The sequence below is a fragment of the Lepisosteus oculatus genome, chromosome 3 (genome assembly GCF_040954835.1).
Source record: "Lepisosteus oculatus isolate fLepOcu1 chromosome 3, fLepOcu1.hap2, whole genome shotgun sequence".
In the NCBI taxonomy this organism is placed as follows: Eukaryota; Metazoa; Chordata; class Actinopteri; order Semionotiformes; family Lepisosteidae; genus Lepisosteus; species Lepisosteus oculatus.
The window spans coordinates 32114800-32136794 of record NC_090698.1 but is presented as its reverse complement, the minus strand read 5'-3'; the positions used below and the strand labels follow the sequence as shown (position 1 = coordinate 32136794).

The 21995-nt window shown below is 39.5% G+C and overlaps 1 protein-coding gene across 1 annotated transcript in view; it reads right to left on the bottom strand.

Annotated features, from left to right (window-relative positions):
• Positions 1–21995, bottom strand: part of cntnap3 (contactin associated protein family member 3) — a 345658-nt gene that overhangs the window by 47852 nt on the left and 275811 nt on the right. The window contains exons 16-19 of the mRNA XM_015338241.2: positions 14810–14980; positions 11071–11289; positions 4155–4394; positions 666–890 (exon numbers count right to left, since the gene is read on the bottom strand). Coding sequence (XP_015193727.2) covers positions 666–890; positions 4155–4394; positions 11071–11289; positions 14810–14980 — 855 coding nt within the window. The remainder of the gene's footprint in view (positions 1–665; positions 891–4154; positions 4395–11070; positions 11290–14809; positions 14981–21995) is intronic.

The following is a 21995-nucleotide window of genomic DNA, read 5'->3' as shown; positions in this document are numbered from 1 at the left end:
TATTTGGTGCACAAATAGTTTTAATTTCAATTGCTGTTTTTTAAAAAGAGATCTGTCTGCTCTGCTTTTGTTTTAGCACTACATTAAGATATGCCCGGGTATTAACAAGAAATCACTGTACCATTTGTTTAATATGCAAAGTTGGCTAATCATTCATCCATTTTCTAACTCCCTCTTCCAATTCAGGGTCATGAGGGAAATGATGTCTATCCCAGCAATGTGTACAAGGCAGGGTACCTGGATGGGACACCAGTACACTGCAGAGCAGACACACATGCACAAACACAGGCATGCACAAACACACTCACATTTAGAACCATTTTCCCCATATTTCAATTAACCTACCAGTATGATTTTGGACCCAAGCACCTGGAGAAAGCCCACACAAACATGGGAACATACAAACCCCACGGAGTTAGCACCAGTGCTACGAGGAAACAATCCTAACTACTGCACAGCCATGACTGTGGGCTAATCAATCAAATAATACATTTTACACTCGTAGTGAAGCTTTGAATTTTATCTGGGCTTAGATTTAGGCTGCAACAGAACAACAGAAAAATAGCTGGTCTTGGCTTATGGCGTGCTTTCTTTTGGTACTGTAATGGCATACTTTATTGTAATGCATTTGGTAAATATTGTAAACTAAAATATAATAAACTCACCATTTCTGTTTAGAAGCACTGCCAAATATTCTTTATAGTAAGAGTTCACATAAAATATCAAGGCCGGAGTCTGTGTCGTGCGGAAGCTGAAAGTGATGCTTTCACCCCTGAGTGTTAAATCTGAGTAAATTGATGATGACTGAGCACTTGAGTTTTTGTTTAGTTCATAATGGTCCTTAAAAGTATACATCACAGATGTTCCACTTTTGAAATAAGCAGCAACTTCTAAAATAAGGAAAGAAAACAATGCATTGTTTAGCAGAAAAACATTGGTATTTAGAGCCTAAAAGGAAATAGTAAAGCATTGTTTTGAGATCTACAGATTCAACCATTCAAAATGCACAGGGGATACTGCAGTTATTTGCATTGCATGGGCACCAGGGTACCACAGGTTTTTTTAAATAGGGCTGCACTACTTTGTAAAACTGCCAGGTGGAGCAGTGAAACTTTAATGTGATTATGTGAATCATTCTGCTGTCACCAAAAAATGCCCAGTTTCAAATCCCGGTCAATGCTGAGGGAAATTTATTTTTTCAATTACAGAATTTAAGTTGTTTAGACAATTAATAATTGTAATCTGTGTATTACAGCATGTTAAACATTAAACTAATTAAAATGTAGGTATATTTTATAAAAGCAAGATTGCTCAGTTGGACAAAAGTACACAGCAGTATTTCACCTTCTTCATAAATACTGTATTTTATGCATCAAAGTCCTTAACTTGGTGACTTACAGTGGGTTATGGTTTTAACATGCTTGCTCTTACATTATAAAGTTTATATACTGTACTTCATAAAAAGTTGTAATGTTTAATCCTTTTCTAAGAATACGTAGTAAGAACACCACTTGCTGTTATTGTAAAAAAAGTTGTACTGATTTAATACAACTTGATAGTTATATTAATATGGAATCGTGTAACTATGCAGCTAAAATATCACAAGTGGACATTTTGGAAACTTTTTGACATTCTTTAAAAAAGAACAAACCTTTTATTGTCCTTATAGTGGTAATGTGCAATGGACTGTAATGTAGCATGCTGCACCCAGGCGGTTCAAAGCTCGATCAGAGCATTAATTTTGTTTGTTTATTACATAGCCGAATATATAAAAATAGTCCACTATTATAGCTTGTTTGTGAACACGATTCATCTCTTTCAGGTTTACATCTGAATTGAGAAAATCTATATTTTGTGTTAATCCAAATTTCAGCAGCCAGTAATCAGCCAACAATTTAACTTTAAGTTTAAAACTTTAAACCGTATATTGTACTGTACAGTACTGCAGAGTCCAAAGACTTACTCTGGGAGGTTGTTTCTGGAGAACTTGGCTCCGGTGTGAGTGTGTGTATCTGGATGAATTATTATATGTGATGGTTTCATGATTAAAGATTTTTTCACAGAATTCTTTAAGTTAAACGAAAGAGGGAATAAAGGTTATTTTTATAATTGCCAAGTCTATATTTGCCAAAATCTACATTTTGTCTTAATAAAACTTCAGCAATGAGAAATGTAACTATAATTTTGGATTAATAAAATATTTCACACATACTGCACTGTCGTGGCTTTGAAACCCTACGGTATCATAATGTATATACTGTATATTTATACAGTATATGATCACACTGCCATTCATTGCTGTGTGCACTACTGTTTCGGTATATCTGTGGGTCTGACTTCATGACCCGGGAGGGGTATTTGGATATCGTCGAAGTTTCAGAATATAAAAAAGAAACCTTTGATGAGTTTGCACGACAGAAAAAAGTACCTTTTCAGAAGTTGTGTACTGCACAAAGTAGGTGAATTTGACAAACAGCTAATGTTGTTTAAATAATTTAAAATCTGACTGTACTGTAGCTATCATATAAGGGAGCAGAATGACACCTTGCTCTCACAAGTGGCTTTGTTAGAGTTTGTGTTAACACACTGCACCCTTTTGAATGGACACTGCACCCTGTATCTTCTTTGTCTGTCTGGGGCGTAGGGGTGTCTCTTCCTCAGTTTAACATCTGCTATGTCCCCAGTAAACTGAGAGACTAAAGCCTGCTATCGATAAACATCTTCCTTGTGACATTTCTCAGACTGCTCCAAAATCAGGAGCAGAGTAAAATCCTCTAAACTTACACCACAATTACCCATTGCAAGGGAAAATGAAAACAAATGAATGATACATGACAAATCACAGTCTTCTCTTAAAACCAGAAATTTAAACGAGGAATTACTTGGCTAAAACTGTATCAGTGACTTTTTGAAATGTGTACTGATGGGGAGTGAAATTACAGCCCGCTTCCCTTCCCCCTACTGTGAGGTAATAATGCCTAGCTGGCAGGAATGAAACAATCCCTCCTTTCTGAGCATCCTGGAGATGGTCTGGAGGTTCATTCATTCATCTTATTACTAAAAGACCTGCTGATCTGGTTCAGGGAGAGAGGATAATGTGATTTTTTGTGTATGAAATGTGTGTTGTGTTAAAAAATTAAAACGTTTTAAACTTTTAATTAAAAAGTAAACAAAAAAATTACAGCTTACACAAACATTATAAGATTATCACAAGGAAGAAAGATCACCCTTTTTTAGTCCACAAAAAGTGTTTTTAACTATCTAAACCTGTTTTTTTTTATGGCATTTAAAGTCATGCAATGTTTAATTTAGGCAGGGACATGTTATTGTTGGCATTATTATTTATTATTAATACCATTTTGCTATTCTTGATTATAATTATAATAGATACAATTTTGTTTTAAGACTTGTTGTAAAGGCTTGTGTTAAAATGCCCCACTGAATAAAGTGTTTTGACTTGAATTAAACTGTTTTTTACCCCCACTGTTGACAGTATACATGTTTGCCTCTTTCGGTTGTTGATATAATTTTCAAAACTTTTCCAAAATAACCACAGCAAGTGACCGAGTGAAAGACTTTGATACATAAAATGTTTTTGAAGAAAGTGGAATATTGTTGTGTATTTTTTATTTAAACTACCACTAATGCAGTTTACATAATATGTTTATATTCCTAAATTAATATCGTTATTCTGAGACATTAAGCTCCTGTTATGTTTATGCTCAGCTACCAAAATTCCTCTTTAGTTGTAAAATTCCATATTTATATTCCATATTAAGCGGATTTAAACATACACAGTAGAGAGATTAAAAGAAGCAATCATTTCACTAACAACTAATGCACCACAAGTGCCACTTGTCAAACATTTTGGCCAGCAAATCACTTACTGTGGTAGATCAGTTCCTGGGGTTTTACTGCACATTTTGAATGGCTCCATCTATATCTTTACTTTTTTTCATTATTTGAATTTCTTGCTATGAATCATGCATATTATTAATACAATTAACGTATAGTATCAGTAAATTATGAACAAAGTAACTGCAAGGCCATCTTTGTATTTTATCAAGTCTTCAGTGTAATTTTGACCTCTGCAATCAGTAAAATGTTTGAGTTGACAATAATCAATCAATAAATGTTAACATCAACTATGTTACCTTTCTTGCAGAAAGGTCCCGTATATGCAGATGCACTGCAATCACATGAAAAACCATTAGGCTTTTCAATACATTTCCCCTCATTCTGGCAAAGGCTACCATAACTGCTGCAATGCCCTGGGCAGCCTGGTTGCACTCCAGGGGTGATTTTGGCTCTTTCTTCAAGATCAAGTGTTACCCCATTTAATTGGAAAGAACGGATACATCCAAGGAAGCCTTTTTGTCTTGATGCAGTACCTCCTGCAAGAAAACCAAAATAATATAATTCAGAAATATTTTGTTTGTAACCATGAAGGACACTGTTTGCTTAATTTTTTACATTGTTTAATTAAATTTGTGCACATGACCTAAACTGTTGAGGGTATGGAGAACATTTAACAGAGACAAATAATACTTGCAAATTAAGCAAACATAAGAATATATTCCCAACCAATTTGTACTGGTTTTAATCCTTTCACTTCTTTCAATGTTACTGTGAGCATGCGTAGGTGTTTGTGTAGGTGTGTGCTTTTATGTTTGTAATCAGTTCCAATGTCATGTATATGGATTCTGCCATCCCAGTACACTTCAGCAAGAAAAATTAGAGTGGTAATTCTATTAAGTTAGTCAGAAGGAGAATAAAGGTGATGCTGATACACAACATTTTAGTTTTTTATACATTATACATGTTGTGCTTTGTTTTTTTTATTTACACTTTTTAAAATCAATTGTTTTCTACCTTAAAACTTGACTGCCCTTAGAATTACATTACCTCCAACAAAAACAATATTGTTTTCAACAGAAGGTTGCTATAATTATAGACTGCACTGTGAAGCTTCTGAATTAACATTATATACATTTTTTTGTATCAGCAAAGAAAGGAAAATATCTGTATATTTGTACTGATTAAGATCATTAAAATACCTAAAGGACTTTTGCCTTACAAGTTTTGACATGCCTGTTAAAAACTAGTTTTTAATACTTTTGCACTCCTCGTAATGTCCAGCTTGTGACTTTTCATAAAGCACAGCGGTATGTGTAACAGAAACTGTTTTCCTGTAATTCTGCATATGCAAATGTGATATTTCTCAACATTTAAGTCACATATGGAAGTTTTAATGACAGAGCAACAGTGCCATAGTTCAGTGAAAGACAAGGAGCTGTTAAGAGTTCATTCATCCATCATTATTAAAGGAATGACTCATTACCTACCCAAGTGAGGTCATCCACATATAAACTCCAGAAGATATTACTTTTACTACATAGTGTAAATTCTGTTCAGGGTGTTTAATCTGTACTATATGCAATATATTGCCTTTCATGACTACTTTGCCACCAGGGGAATATCTATTTGAGCTTCAGTTTTCAACAAATCAGGTGCCAGTGTGAAAATTAGCACAAAAGCCTTTGGGATGTTAACACAAATTATGTTAATTTTAGTCAGAACATATCCATTTTGAAATCTTCATTCTCTCAGCAGAGCATTGCGACTATATTGTAACGCCCTCACCCAGTGGTAAGGAGGAAGCGCACCTAGGCACTCATGGTACTGCAAAGCAGGCTGAGTTGTAACTGGGGGGAGTCTGAGGGTCAGCACGATGACCAGCAGCTGACCCTGCATATGTAAATAGTGTTATAGTAGTTTCGTGTCCTGTATAGCTTTATAAGTGTATAGCCTGTAGTTAACCAGTTACCACCCTATCCATGTGTACGTGTTCCGTCAGTCTCCTCATGTATGTGTATATCCTGTATTTGGTTTTTGTGTGGTTTCGATAGGAGAATAAAGCAGTCACTTGGTTTACTATCACGTCTCCACTTGTCCTTATTCCTGAGGGAACCTGAAAACGCTACATTGGTGTCAGAAGCGGGCAGGATGGACAAATCGTGGCAGACACTAGCTGATTCTGTCAAGCACCAGCTGACCCTAAAACAGACTGAACCCACCAGCAGCGCACACACGGAGCATGAGCAACTCCTGGGTGCGACAGGTGGCCACAGCCCTTACCAGGGCTACCCGGTAGTGGTCCCTCCAGTAGAAATGGGGCGATTGCCCGCTACTCCCGCTCAGCGGATGCCCCAGAGAGGAGATGCTCTCCCCCCCGGAGCTAGCCAGCTATTCCCACACCTGCCAGCGCGGGTGCGCCGCAGTTGCTACAACAGGGAAGCGCCTTGGGAAACATAAGATGCACAGTTCCAGCTGGCGGCCCTAACGAATGGCTGGAACCAGGCAGAGATGGCAGACCACCTGTCGGCGGCACTGGAAGAAGTGGCCTGCCAGGTGCTCCTGGATGTCCCAGAGGAGGACCGAGGCGAATACGCGATGCTGACAGCAGCTCCCCAGCTGCGCTTCGGCGTGGAGGAGGTGACAGACCTGATGCGGGAGAGGCTGGCCCTACGGTGGCGCCAACCAGGAGAGCGACTGGGCCCGGTCGCCACTGATGTCATGTTCCTCGCCCGCTGAGGATACCCAGCTTTCCCCAGGGAGGCGCAGCGGGAGATGGCCGGGGTGGACAGGGCCTGCGAGCCGGGGAGCGAGCGTGCCAGATCCTGCCCCCAAGTCACCCGGGGGGCCAGACAAGGCTGCGGTGGTGGGGGCCAAGCGTTGCATGTAAGCGAGGCGTGCAGTTGAGGACCTCTACCAGCGAAGCTGCGAGGGCCTCGATCAGGATCAGCGGCAGGCTCCAGGCGTTACTCGAGGACCTCTTTGCAGCAACGGACGTGGACTGCACCCGCACTGCCCTGGTCCAACACGACATCGACACCTGTGACGCTCGGCCATCCGCATCCCACTGGGACGCCAAGCGGACTGCCGCCAAGGAAAAGATCCGGGAGATGGCTACAGCAGTGGTGATTGAGCCCTCCGCCAGCCCGTGGTCAGTGCCAGCTGTACTGGTCCGAAAAAAAGACGGCTCGTGGAGGTTCTGCGTAATCTACCGCAAGCTAAATGAGGTCGGGAAGATTCCTACCCCCTGCCGAGGATAGACGACACCTTGGACTACACCGGGTCGACCTGGTTCAGCTCCCTTGACTTCTGCTGCGGCGTAGGAGGGGCCGGATAGGGAGCGGGTGGTTGTCTACTACAGTCAGGCTTTGAATAAGGCTGAATAGAACTACAGAGCGACCCGTCGCAAACTGCTGGCAGTGATGGCGGTGGTCCGCCACTTCAGGCCGTACCTGTTCGGGACCCGGTTCCGGTTGAGGACCGACCATGCGTCCCTCACCTGGCTGCTCCTCTTTAAGGAGTCAGAGGGGCATATGGCGCGATGGATAGAGGTCCTGCAGGAGTACAACTTCACTGTCGTACACCTTGCGGGATCTCGCCACCTCAATGCCGCCGCTCTCTCGTGGCGCCCCTGTGAGGCCGCGGACTGTTGCTACTGCGCCTGGTGGGAGCAGCGTGAGGGGGCTGTCCGCACCTTGGAGGGGCCGCTGGGGGTGGGCCTGTCAGACCTGGTGCAGCAACAGGCAGCTGATCCTGACGTGGGGCCAGTGGTCCGCTGGAGGGCAGCAGGAGCGCAGCCTGCGCGGGAGGAGCTCGCCCCGCACCCAAAGTCCATCAAGGCCCTCTGCTCCCTGTGGGAGGCCTTGGAGATGTAGCAGCAATGCTTGTTAATAAGACAGAATTAAGTGTTGCTGTGCTTTCCCAAATGAGGCCCCATCTCTCTCTTCATCTCTGTGGTGCAGCCACAGAGAAGCTATTCATGCAGGCTGATTTAAAGATGTTTTCTTTTGATAAGGGACAGCTCCCAAATGGGGATGCACTGAGCTAAGCCTGGCTATCATGATCAATGGTCATCCATTGGTGCCTATCTGTCTAGGGAGTGCAAGATGGACATCTGGACTGCATTCCTAAGTGTCAGGAGTAAATGACTCATATCTCACCTTGATCAACCAATCAGAGACTGGTAGGGCCGAGTAACCCAGGAGGGTCTCTGATGCCCATGAAACTTTCAGCCAATGAATGAGCTGAAGTTCCTCCAAGGAAAAACAGGCAACACAGAGAGCCTGTATGACTTTTCCAGTAGAAGAACTATTCCAGGGGTGCGAAACTATTCTAAAGAATTCCAGGGCAGAACAGCCAAGGAGCAGAAAGGCTCCCAAAGGCAGGACATTCTCGCAGTGCGCCTCCTGACCATCCTGAGACTCAGCCTGGACAACCACGGAACAGCCAGTGTGTCAGAGTGCCAGAACTTTCCTCTGTTCTAAGAGTCTAGAGCGGAGGTTGCCATGAGTAACCAAAGGATTCACCCGAGGTTAGCACCAGCAGCAAGCCTCGTGAACAGTTTGGAACTGTGGACAGCTGAATCAGTATTCAGAACTAGTGCTTCATCAGGAACGAACCGGTCCTCTTCCTGACCTGCTGGGACCCACAGTCATCTTTTCTCCTGTGCACAAACTCTCGCTAGTTTCAGCCAACACTACCTAGCCGGTCTTCAGAGAGCATCAGCAGTGCACCATCTCAAGCTGCACAGCACAGCCTGGCACAGCATGGCTGGCCTGCAACTGTTTCTTTGTGCCCACAGGAGATCTGAATCCCCAGAGATTGGATGAGTATTCAACTTCAATGCATTACAGCTTGAGAATTCAATTGTTATCCCAACCAGTTGATATCAATTTAATTCCTAAGAGTTATGTACTTGTTTTGAGTATCTAATGTAGAAGTAATAACCAAGTTCATTTACGAAACGGTCTAAATGAATGATATACTGAACGTATGTCCTCTTGATATGTGTAACACTTTGTAACCGATTGAATATATATCTTTTGTATTCTGATAACCCTCTCAATAAGATCTGTTAGGTTTCTATGCATATTTTATGTATTAATAAATGTATTCTTGTGTATTAGTACCTGTGTGTGTGCGTTGTTTGAGTTACACCGCGAAGTTGGATTCTAAAGCCATTAAAATAATCATTTTGTGATTTACAGCGACAATTAATAATTGTCCCCGTAAATGCCCAAACCCTACAGAACTGGTGCCTCGTGAGAGCACACTACAGAAGTAAAGGACAGGGTGCTGTGCTGGGGGTGGGGGCACCCTCCTGTGGCAAGATACGGTGGCAGCTGGTGGTGCCACAGTCGCTCCGCGGGGCTGTGCTCCGAGCGGTGCATGGCCAACCGGGCGTGGGGCATTTCGGCTGGAAAAAAACCCCGCAGGGTCTCCGACGCCATTTTTATTGGGGTCTTTGCCACCAGGACGTGGAGCGATATTGCCAAACGTGTGCATGGCGCAGAAGGGTGGGGGCTCCTATGGAGTGGGTGGGGTGGACGTTTTGGGCCTGTTTCCGTGCACCAAGGCTGGGAACGGCTATGTCCTGGTGGCAATGGACTATTTTACAAAGTGGCCGGAGGCCTATGGCCTCCCAGACCAGAGTGCCCCCACCATGGCTGATGCACTACTGGAGGGGATTTTTGCCAGGCTAGGAGTGCCGGAAGAATTACACAGTGACCAGGGGTGTATCTTTGAGTCCCAGGTCTTCACCAGAGTGCCAACGCCTGGGGATCTCTAAGACGCGGACCACCCCGCTGCATCCCCAGAGCGACGGGTTGGTGGACCGGTTCAATCGGACCTTGGTGTTCCGGCACCAGTGGGACTGGGACCGCCACCTTCTCTTTGCGCTCTGGGCGTATCGGACCGCGGTCCAGGAATCTACTGGGTGCACCCCTGCCTCGTTCATGCTGGGCCTGGTCTTCGGCCCGTCGCCCGGAGAGGAGTCAGCACTGCCAGCTGGACCGGACTACGAGTGGGACCTGCGGCAGCGAATGTGGCGGGTGCACAGCTTTGCCCGGACCTACCTGACTCAGGCGGGAGTCCGGCAGAAGCACCACTATGACCTGCGCTGCAGGGGGCCTTCCAGCCCGGGGACTTGGTTTGGGTGTACAGCCCACGCTGCCGCAAAGGCTTCAGACCCAAGTTAGCACCGTCATGGGAGGGGCCTGCTGAGGTCTTCGGGGTGGTTGGCAAGGTCTGCTACCGGGTCCGTTTGTGAACATGGGGGAGAGTGGTGGTCCTGCACTGAGACCGCCTGGCAACCTACCAGGTCCGGGAGGAAGAGCAGCTGGGGCAAGAGCCGGCTGACAATGGAGTGTCCGCGGGACGCCAGCTGCCACCGCAGCGCAGTGACCGCTCACGCAGAGTTCCGCAGCCTTTAGCCGAGTATGATTACAGCTTGAGGGGGGTGTTCGACACTTCAGGTGGTAAGGAGGAAGCACACCTAGGCACTCATGATACCGCGAAGCAGGCTGGGAGTTGTAACCGGGGGGAGTTTGAGGGTCAGCACGATGACCAGCAGCTGACCCTACATATGTAAATAGTGTTATAGTAGTTTCAGTGTCCTGTATAGCTTTATAAGTGTATAGCCTGTAGTTAACCAGTTACCACCCTTTCCATGTGTAAGTGTTCCGTCGGTCTCCTCATGTGTGTGTATATCCTGTGTTTGGTTTTTGTGTGGTTTCGATAGGAGAATAAAGCAGTCACTTGGTTTACTATCACATCTGCACTTGTCCTTTGTCCTGAGGGAACCTGAAAATGCTACAATATGTTTATTGTTCTAAGTGGATTTTTAATCATGCCACCAAAAGGGGAGAAAGAAAAGTTGATTTAATTACAACGCAAAACTCCAAATCTTGTTTTTTTCATCTGAGTCGATAAGAACAGAGACACACTATCTTAAATACAATAAAACACTTTTTTTCCTATTTGTTCTCAGACATTCTCAAAAAGCTTAAAGCAGTTATCAATATCCTGTTATATGCTATATAGCATTCTGAAATATAATATATATGATAGAGGAAAATCCTATTTCAGCTCAGTATTCAAGGTAGTCAAGGTAGACAGATAATATCCTAGCAGTATAATTTACATAAAAACAGACTAAGTTACACTTATAGGATTGGGTATTGCATGCATAACATTGAAAGGAAAATGATCTCCTACCTACAAATAATTGGCTGTTGAGCTGCAGATGAATATGTCCATCAGCAGGAGCTTTTTGGGTCTTACTTGGAAACTCATCTACTTGAAGTGAAGCCTCTTTCACATTCCGCTCAGCTTTAACATAATGCCACTGGTCATCATTCAGTTGAGTAGGTGTCTTCACATTCACTTCAAAAGGACCATTCCCGACATCATATGAAAAAATTACTTCAGAAGGAGCTAAAAGTCAAACAAATTATATGAGTCTCTGTGAAAGAGAAAGGTTTAAAACTAAACTGTAAATATAATATATTTCCTTTCCAAACAATAGAAAATGAAGACAACAAGGTAAAAATGTGGCTTTTTGCACTTACATGAAAAAACAGTAGTTTGTTTCAGTAGTAGCCAGAATTTCCAAAGCCAATGCAATCTTCCATTTTTACCTTGATGACTACACATTCTTTCCTACTATTTATAAATTCTATTCTATTCTTCAAATTCATACTGATGCATGCTGTTCGATCATACTAGCCTACTAGAACAAATTGAAAAACAATAGTGAGACATAAACACTCCAACACCCCGTGTATAGTTTCTCTAACATTAGATATACATTTTCAGTCAATCAAATCCTAATTAATATGACACAAGGAATAATTGTATTGAAAGTATAACATTTACAAAAAAAAATTTTGCATAACACTTTTAGATTTGGGAACTGCAACAGCTCATAAGGATCAAGCTGACAGGACCCCCTCAACAGATTAAAGGAACCACATAACTCAATGACAGAGCATGTAGTGTGTGCTGTTCTGATACATGCAGGCCTTCAGAGAGCATAGATCTAGGATTAGATGGAATAGATTGGAATAGGAAAATGTTATACAACTCGGAAGGAGAATGAGTGCTGAGGTAGCTTGATGTGAAAGTGATAAACTGGTAGACAGTAAGAACATGTTGATACTTTTTCCTTTGGCTGCTAAACAGATGAAATGATCAAGATGGCTGATCAAAAAATGAAAAATAAGTACTAAAAAAAGGGATTTTGGCCTACTACCAGAATTGAGCTTGAAATATTGAAAGCGCTCTGGCTTGTCTGGTCCATTTGTTATGGATGAATAAATTAGTATAGATTCCAAACAGAACCCACAAAAATTATTGGCAAAATCAATAATCCTTGAGGGCAAGTAGGAGTCCAATACTTAATGTAACTTAATGAATGAGGACAGATTTCAAGCGTAACTCCCCCCATACTGACATGGTGTGCTGAGAGAGCTAGTGGAAAAGGGGCCTACTACTAAAAGACTGGGAAAGAGGGATTGGGGAAAGGAGAGATATCAAATATTGGAGATAGGCTGGGTGTGATTTTGTGGTGGGTTGGATGAAATAAAACAGAAGAGGAGACAGAAGGAGGGAGACTAATGGGGAATGTGGAAAGGGGGAGGGATAGGTTGTTCCAGAGGTGTGAGGAGGTTTGATGACATGAAAATCATAGAGGCTGCATGGAGCCAGTTCCTTTCCACAGAGCATGGAGAAGTAGATGTCAAAGAGCTGCATGTCTGAGGAAGAGTGATAAGGCAATCATCAATCCTAATGGAGGAGGTGAATGGTGGTCAGACTGTGCAGGAAACAGGTGAGAAAATGTGTTGGTAGCTGAGCACGAGGTACAGACAATACACAGGAATGACAGAGAATGAAAGGTAGTGCTGTCTCTCACAGAAACAAAAAAAATACGGTCAGAGAAATGTCAGATTCAGAAAGAAAGAAGTGCAAAGAGGGTACTCAGAAGGTGAATATTTATGTATAGTCGATAGAAAGTGGAGAGATTAGGAATTTAAACTTGTAGTGAATTTCTGTTGTAAAATACACCATTAATTATTTGGAAGAATTATATGAAATCAAGCACAGATCATGTCCCCTAAGCACTTCCTTCTTATTTGCAACAAAGTTTTATTATTTTGAGCAAGAGTTATTCACAGGATTGACAACTGACTTGACAGAGAATTATGCATGCATTTGTAATGATATTGAACTTTACTTATTACTTTGGCAGTGGTGAAACAGGATGCTAACAAAGCTGCATTACATCATGGCATGTATAAAACATGCAAACCATTATGAACTGTTCTACAGATATGCAATACACTACTAATTATTGCAAAAATTAGAAATGTTTACTTGGTTCTGATCAATTTATCAATTTTGTCTTATCCTTCAGATGGATATTATACGAATGAACTATGAAACAGTGTAGCAGTGCCACAATTTATTTGATAAAGTCAAATAAAAATGTATTTGACTGATCTTATTATTTAAAGTAAAAAAGGAAATGAGTGAGTAAATTAGTTTCTAAACAGTCAAAGAAATAATGAAACTGTTTGATGCAACATAATGCACAAAGTCAATATGCACAGAATGTGACTTTATAGAACCTCTCAAATAGCTAATTATACTGAAAGGATTTTTTTGCTTAACAAACAGATGTGGCTCATCTATCTGGTATTTACTTTAAACTGCATTAAACATGCAGTTAAAACAAGAAAAGAAGATTTACTTTTACATTTGAGGAAATATTCAATTGTATATTTACATGCACTCCTGTATAGGATCTAAACATCGCCTTCTTTTCGGACCAGTTTAGAGTGTGGACTCACCTGTGTAGAATTATTTAGTTTATGAAAATGACTTACTTTCCCACATACAGAATTATTTGATTTTGGAAATTCTTAATTTGAACAATATATTGCAGAAGATTGGATGTAGTGTATTGGAACTCATTCTAACTTAAATTATTTTGTATAATCATGTGTGTTTTGCAGCCTTGTGAATTTGTAATTTATTAGATTATTTCCATACCACCAAATTGAGCACAGAAAATTAAACAATCCATGCGACCTTGCATGATTTGTATGTTATTTGTTTAGGACTACACGAAGAATCCTTGAGATTATAAGCCTCTTTTGTTGCACTAGTTTGTTTCCACACTAAGATGGCTAACACAACACAATATATATCCAATTCTAGTGTTACAACTGTTGTCCTTGAAGACCATTTTCATCCTCTGAAGGTTCATGAGTAATGATTTTAATGAGGTAACAAACACCTTGAAGTGTGTTATTCATAGGTTGGCATTTCCAGGGTTTTAGATTTCCTTTTTTTAAATAAGTTTCAGTTTACCATTTTTTTAAACTGTGAGGTCTGTCAATATATTAACACCAAAGCTCTTAAGACCTATGCTTACTCTATGCACATCCATCAGTTCCTCTCCATGTGGTGTAAAGCACAGTGTGACAGTCTACAATTCAATAGAAAACCAGGGAAAAATACCAACAGAGGTAAAGTAGGCATAACAAAATTCATGTGGTGAAAGAAATGTAGCATATTCTAGTAATAAATCATTTTTATGTATATTGTGCTATATTTTCATAACAAAAATGGTACATTTACATTTTGTAAGCAAAATGTATATTATACTCCTTAATTCTTAATTCATTGAGAACATGAGAGTAAGCTTCCTAGTAATAATCTCCTTATGCAATTATATTTTATGTAAATATTTTAGAATATTTATATTATTAATAGCACAAAATGTGTGAACTGCAATTTTTTTAAGAACTTGTGTATTCATAGTTATGTGCACTGACATTTTGTAAGGTTCTGGATTCTGGTTCTAAATTTAGAATGAAGCAAATATTGTATGACAAAAAGAGATTAATATATTTTGCTTAATTAGAATTTAATAAATTCAAAATCTACTTACAGTTGAGTTCAATCCGTATGAAATCTTTGATTCCGAGATTTTCCAGAAATACACCAGATGATGCTGTAGTTTTGAATAAGAATGATATATCGGCACTCAGTTCACCATCGAATGTTGGGAAGTGAAGATAGGAAGTTTGCTTGGTGAAAAAAGCTGAATTCCAAAAGTTCTCTGGTCAGAAATAAAAAAGAAAGAAATTTACGTCATTATAGACAGACCACACAATTAGTGTAAAAGAATGATGTATGGATGTTTGCCCATTATGCCTTCTGGCATGTAGGCACAGCAACATCCTTCCATAACATAATTTTTTTATGGGACAGGGTTGTTACCCTTGTGCCCTGGAGGACCTGGCACCTGACTTGGGACACCTACCCTGTGATTATGAGTCTCATGCTCTACCAACAGAGCTAGTCTGGGCTTTGAAAGAATGAGGTTGCCATTAAATCTTTCCAAACAATATTTATTGAGTCTTTACTCCAGAGAAATGGAATCCATTACAATACAATGAAACAGTACAAGTTCCTTGTTACAAAAATGTTATTAGTTCATGTAATGAAATGTGATTAAGTATGAACAGCACAAATAAAGGATTCAGACCATTCAATTGATTTGATTTTGTGAAAATATCAATTGTTAATGCATACACATTTTTAAAATTAATATTTAAAATTCAATATTTAATTCAAATGCTTAAAACAGATTAACTGTTGTTAATTGCAAAAATTAAAGAGAAAAAAAATGTAGATTGCATAAATACTCATTCTGAAGAATTCAATATAATGGAAGCTCTTTTGGCTAACAGCCAGGTCTTTGTGGGTAAACCTCAGCTTTCAACATGCATACTGGTATGGTAGAATTTATGCCCATTCTTCTAGGTGAATTTGCACTCAGGTAGTTTGAGGGTCATTTATGGGCAGCACTTTTCAAGTCTTTTCACAGATTTCACAGACATGTTCATAGTATCACTCAAATGCTTGGAAACTCCATGCAGAATTTTGCCATAGGTTTTCCATTCTGCCATACTGGATAGCTTTGTGGAGTGACTGGGATATTGTTGACTCAGTCACATTTTCTCTCATCTCAACCACTGACCTCTATATCTCTTTTACCATTGTCTTCATAATACCATCTACATCCAGTTTCATCCTTTCCTTGATGTTCAGTCAGGAAGGACAGTCAGATGTAGGCAGCTTCTGGATGGTGTGGTACACACTCCACTTCTTAATGTCATAATGCTCAAAGGTATATTATGTTGGGTTTTTTTTTTGCACCTTCTGATGTGTGCTTTTCTACATTTTTATTCTGAGTTTTTTTTAAAGCTCTTTGGTTTTCATGGTTGAAATCTTAATTGAATTAACTACCTGACTGAGGGACCTTACGGAGACAGGTGCATTTATTGTCATATTACATGAGCCACTATTATTGCATACAAAGACCATTCAACAAACTATGTGACCTGCTAGGGTAATTTGTGCACCAAAATTAATTAGGTTTGCCACAGGTTTGATTACATATGCAATTAACACTTCTTTAACACTTTTTTTTTTACAAAGTGTCATGACTGTGTAGTGTGCTCTCTGAAGGCACCAGTTCTGTAGGGTTTGGGCATTTACGGGGACAATTATTAATTGTAGCCGTAAATCACAAAATGATTCTTTTGATGGCCTTAGAATCCAACCATGCGATATAACTCAAACAACGCACACACACACACGGGTACTAATACACGAGGACACATTTATTAATACATAAAATATGCATAGAAACCTAACAGATCTTATCGAGAGGGTTAACAGAATACAAAATGTATATATTCAGTCAGTTACGAAGTGTTACACATATCAAGAGGACATACGTTCAGTATATCATTCATTTAGACCGTTTCATAAAGTGAACTTGGTTACAACTTCTACATTAGATACTCAAAACAGGTACATAACTCTTAGGAATTAAATTGATATCAACTGGTTGGGATAACAATTGAATTCTCGAGCTGTAATGCATTGAAGTTGAATACTCATCCAATCTCTGGGGATTCAGATCTCCTGCGGGCTCTCTGGCTCCGTGTCAGGCTGTGCTGTGCGGCTTGCGACGGTGCGCTGCTGATGCTCACTGACCGGCTAGTTAGTGTTGGCTTTAACTAGCACAGTTTGTGCACAGGAGAAAAGATGACTGTGGGTCCCAGCAGGTCAGGAAGAAGACCTGTTCGTTCCTGATGAAGCACTAGTTCTGAATAGTGATTCAGCTGTCCACAGTTCCGACCTGTTCATGAGGCTTGCCGCTGATGCTAACCTCGGGTGGATCCTCTGGTTACTCTCTGGCAACCTCCGCTCTAGACTCTTAGAACAAAGGAAAGTTCTGGCACTCGGACACACTGGCCATTCCATGGTTGTCCGGGATGAGTCTCAGGATGGTCAGGAGGCGCACTGCGAGAATGTCCTGCCCTTGGGAGCCTTCTGCTCCTGGGCCGTCCTGCCCTGGAATTCTCTTTTGAATTCCCTTTAGAATTGTCCACAGAATTCTCCTGGAGCTCTGTGTTGCCTGTTTTTACCTGGAGGAACTTCAGCTCGTTCATTGGCTGAAAGTTTCCTGGGCATCAGTGTCCCACGTGGGTTACTTGGCCCTACCAGTCCCTGATTGGTTGATCAAGGTGAGATATGAGTCACTTACTCCTGACACTTAGGAATGCAGTCCAGATGTCCATCTGGCACTCCCTAGACAGATAGGCGCCAATGGATGACCATTGATCATGATAGCCAGGGCTTAGCAAAGGTCATCCCCATTTGGGAGCTGACCTTTATCAAAAGAAAACATCTTTAAATCAGCCTGCATGAATAGCTTCTCTGTGGCTGCACCACAGAAATGAAGAGAGAAATGGGGCCTCATTTGGGAAAGCACAGCAACACTTAATTCTGTCTTATTAACAAGCATTGCTGCTAGAACTGTGAGTTTTAAAGCAACAAATGTGAAAACTGCACAGGGGTCTTAATACTTTTTCAAGACTAAATGGGTTTAATTTAAAGATTATTTAAGGGACATAAAAATACACAAATAATTCCAGAAAAAAAATGTTAACCTTGCTGTGCAGTCATAAGGAACTGTCAAATTTTAAGATTGTCCCATTAATTTTAATTTCTTAAGATGATTGTGCTTTGGCAGGATCAGTGTTCAGATTTTAAAGACAGGTTACTCCAATATATTTCTTTAAATTTTCCATTTAACTAATAAACTGAAGCATTAGAAATAATAATACAATTCTATATGTATACAGAAAAACACTTCTCTCCCAGAAAAAGTCATTCCATTTACTGTATATCTCAGTGAACTGTGTGCTCAAAGTACATGTAGATTAGCATGGAAACATGACTTTAAATGCAGAATTTTTCACCCTTTTGTTCCACGAAAAGACATGCTTTACCTTAATGTTATTAGATCTGTAACAATAGCTAGATTTCCTATTCTGTAATTATTAGTATTGTTCACACAGGTCTAACAGTTTTTTCAGACTAGCATCCTATTTTATATTTGTAGTTTATGTCTCTGTAAGGTAAGTAGTCAACACTTGTCTTCATTAAATAACTTCTGCTTGATGTTTTCCCAGTCTTCAATTCTATCTAAATCTAATACTCTGTTTTGGTATTATTTGAAACCTTGACTAAATCATTTAATACATCATAATCTAGATGACTGTTATAAATCAATAAATGCAGTGGTCCTATTACAGTTCTCTGTGTTACTCCACACACACCAGAATATCACCCCTTATCCATAACGTTTATCATCCATTAACCAGCTGTTAATTCAAATATATGTGCTTCTTTGAATTCTCACCACTTGAAATTTGAGAAGTAATCTTTTAGGCTGAACTTTATCAAAACAATTTCAAGAAATCTCTATTTACAGTAATATTATATACATAATATTGTATGTGTGTGTATCCATCACTGTGAATCACTTTTACATGCTAAGAATCCTATTTCCATCTATCTAGTTTTCTTCTTCAGCTCTTTTTTTCTTAACCTTAATGTACTATAAATATTTAGATCAGTTTTGGGACATCAACCTTTTTTATGTGCACTACTTTAGCAATTTTCCAGTCAGTGGGATTTTACTCAAGCCTCAGGTGATTGCTGGAAGAGATTTTCTAATTGCCTATCAATAATGTTTTCTTAAAGCTATTGTTAGAGTATCTACAAGCCCTGGAGATTTATTTTTCTTAAGTACTTTTAAGACCTGTAACACTGTTGCTTCTTCTGCAATAATATTGTTGAAAAATTGTCTTCCCTCAGTCTGAGGCATGTTGTTGATTAGTTCTTTGATGCACACCTAACTTAAATCTTCATTTCATAAATCATCTATTTTCCTTTCATTTTCTAATATTTCCCCATTTTTAAATATGTTACTTGATTTAATCTTTTACTATTAAACTTTGTACAATAGTATAATAGTACAAATACTTTGTATCTGTAGAATTTATAATACTATATATACTATACTTTTTTATCTGTAGTACTGAAAAATACATTTATTTTAGCTTACCTTGCTAATCTATCTAATATTTGTTTTGCCTGTACAGTTCATTATGCTACATGTCTTTATCTGGATACTGTTTAATAATTTCTTTGCTCTTTTTCTGTTTATGGCCTGGATAGGTGACCCCTAATTACAAGACTTATCCTTGTTTTGAGCATGACTACACCACCTAGCAATTATGAAAGGTTGTAGACATCTTTTCACAGGTTCTTTTCATCTCCCTGACTCACCAGTTCATTCATAGACCAGACAATTGTAATATTTTAAATTCTATTTATTTTAATATATCGTTCTACCCATTACACACAATACATTCACCACGGTCACTTACTAATGGTAAAGTACAAAAAATCCCCATGGAAATCAATTACCAACATACTGTATGTTCGTAATGAGAAGTCCAGCAGCGGTTTTCTCTGAAACCAGCTTCGGTCAGGGACCTGATATGGCTTTTTATATCACACCATGGAAAGGGATGAAACTCAGTGTAATACTTCCGTGGCCCTTAGGCAACTTGTCCTGTCCTGCCTGGCCTTTCCAAACAACTTGATTATCTCAAGCTTCCAACCTATCTTCATTTCTCCTACGTCCAATGTTAGGTAGGGGAGGAGGAAGATGACGCTAGAGCCTTCCACAGCTTACTCTATCTCCCGGCTGGAAAATGTTGTGTTTCCTCCAGGAAGTGGCTGCCCAAATACAGCTGAGTATGCTGATGCATTGTTTGATCAGTTCCAGTTCTCAGGCCTTACACTCAATTACAATTCCAATCAAACCAGTTTGGCAACCCCACATATTGCCTGCTGCATAGTGTTGTAATTGTCTAGTGTCTGTGGAACTTAAAAGAACAGGGCATCAAACTGAATCAACATCAAGGTGTCACTGGCCCATCAAACCAATTCACATACATACAGCCCTCAACATCTGGTGTCCAACACCCAAAGTTTTCAATCTGTGATATTTATATTTCTTGATAACAAAAAAGTTTCTGAGTAAAGTTTTTCCACACAACTCCTGAATGTAGATTACTTGTCAGGTGTTAAGCTCCTTATGAAGTACTTCAGCAGAATCTGTCAGCTATTGAATATATCAATCAGACTGGGAAAAGAAGGTACAAATCTATTATTTGAAGAGGTACAAATATGAAATAAACCTGGACCTGCTAAAGTGAGATCTTGTGTTCTCTATGCTGTAGAGTTAGTAGAAGTGTCATGGAATTTAATGGAGCAACAAAGACAGACTGTCTAATCATTCTGTAACAGAAGGCAGTTGTTGTTGTTGTTTTTTTAATCAGATAAATGAACAACACATTATGATTCTCTTGGTACTGTGGTTCATGAAATGTGAAATAATAGTCACCATGGCTAAAAAGGCTAAAGTTTGCCAAAAAGCTTTAAAAAATCTGGATGTCCAACACCCAAAGTTTTCAATCTGTGATATTTATATTTCTTAGTTGAGATGGGTAGCTGCGTCAACATGCGTAGGCTGCAAAGGAACAAGTAAAGAAGAAAAGAAACTCAACGTTTTTCTTTTGTGTGGGTGTGACACCCAAAGAAGGCTCCACGGCTGAAACGTTGTGTTTCTTTTCTTCTCTTTTCAGCATGGAATAAACCTTTACTTGTTTCTTTATATGTCCTATTGTGTTCATTGTTGTTTTAGTTACAAAATGCTGATATTTTGTACATTTTTAATGAGAAAACCTATAATTCCCATTATAATATCCTATTATAATTTGTTAAACCAGACCTTCAGTATTTAAGCTCATCTTTCTAGATATTTGTTTTATGAGCTGTTATGTGAGATATGATTTAGATACAGCAGATGGTTACCTGTCTTTGGAGGTTAAAACAGCATAGCTGTGCAAAGCAAAGTTTTGTTTTGCCCTATACTCTGTATATGAAACTTCATCCCCAAATGACACATCCATGATAGAGAGAACATGATGTCTATAAAGGGCATATTTAATGGTCCTAAAAGTGTTCATAATAAGCAAACCTAACCAGCTGCAGGGTACCTACACTGAATTGTTACAACATTGTAAAATCAAGGAAAGAGAACAGAAAATTGCTTCTGTTTTTTTTTTCTCTTCAGAATTTTATTTAAATTTAGTCCAAATAAAACCCCCTTTGCATGTGACTATATATTCTTTCTGGATTCTCTTTAGACCATTTTCACTTGATATTTAATTTAAGTACATTTAAAACACAATTTGACATACATCAAAAATATTCAGAAATAAATTATAAGATTCAAATGGGTGTCACAGACAGTTACAAAACAGTTTATGGTGAATATAAATACCTTCTATACAGTTTATAACTATTCAGTATATACAATGTATATACTGTACATGTGTTGTATACAGTACACAAAGGTCTGGATACAGAAGAATGTCCTTATTATCTCTATCTAGAATAAAAAATGGCTGTATTGTATTTATGAAATCCAAAAGAAACTGTATATTTTTAATCATATATGCAAGTTCTGGATATTGTTTAAATGTCTTTGTTGTCTGTTATTCTGATTATTTGATCATTCAAGGCTGACTATGATATAATAAAGTGACTTTCACACCTTATCCCTAAGGTGTGGCACAGATAACAAGCTGTGGCCTAACCATGAGATGAGACAGGAGATGTATATTGTATATTGA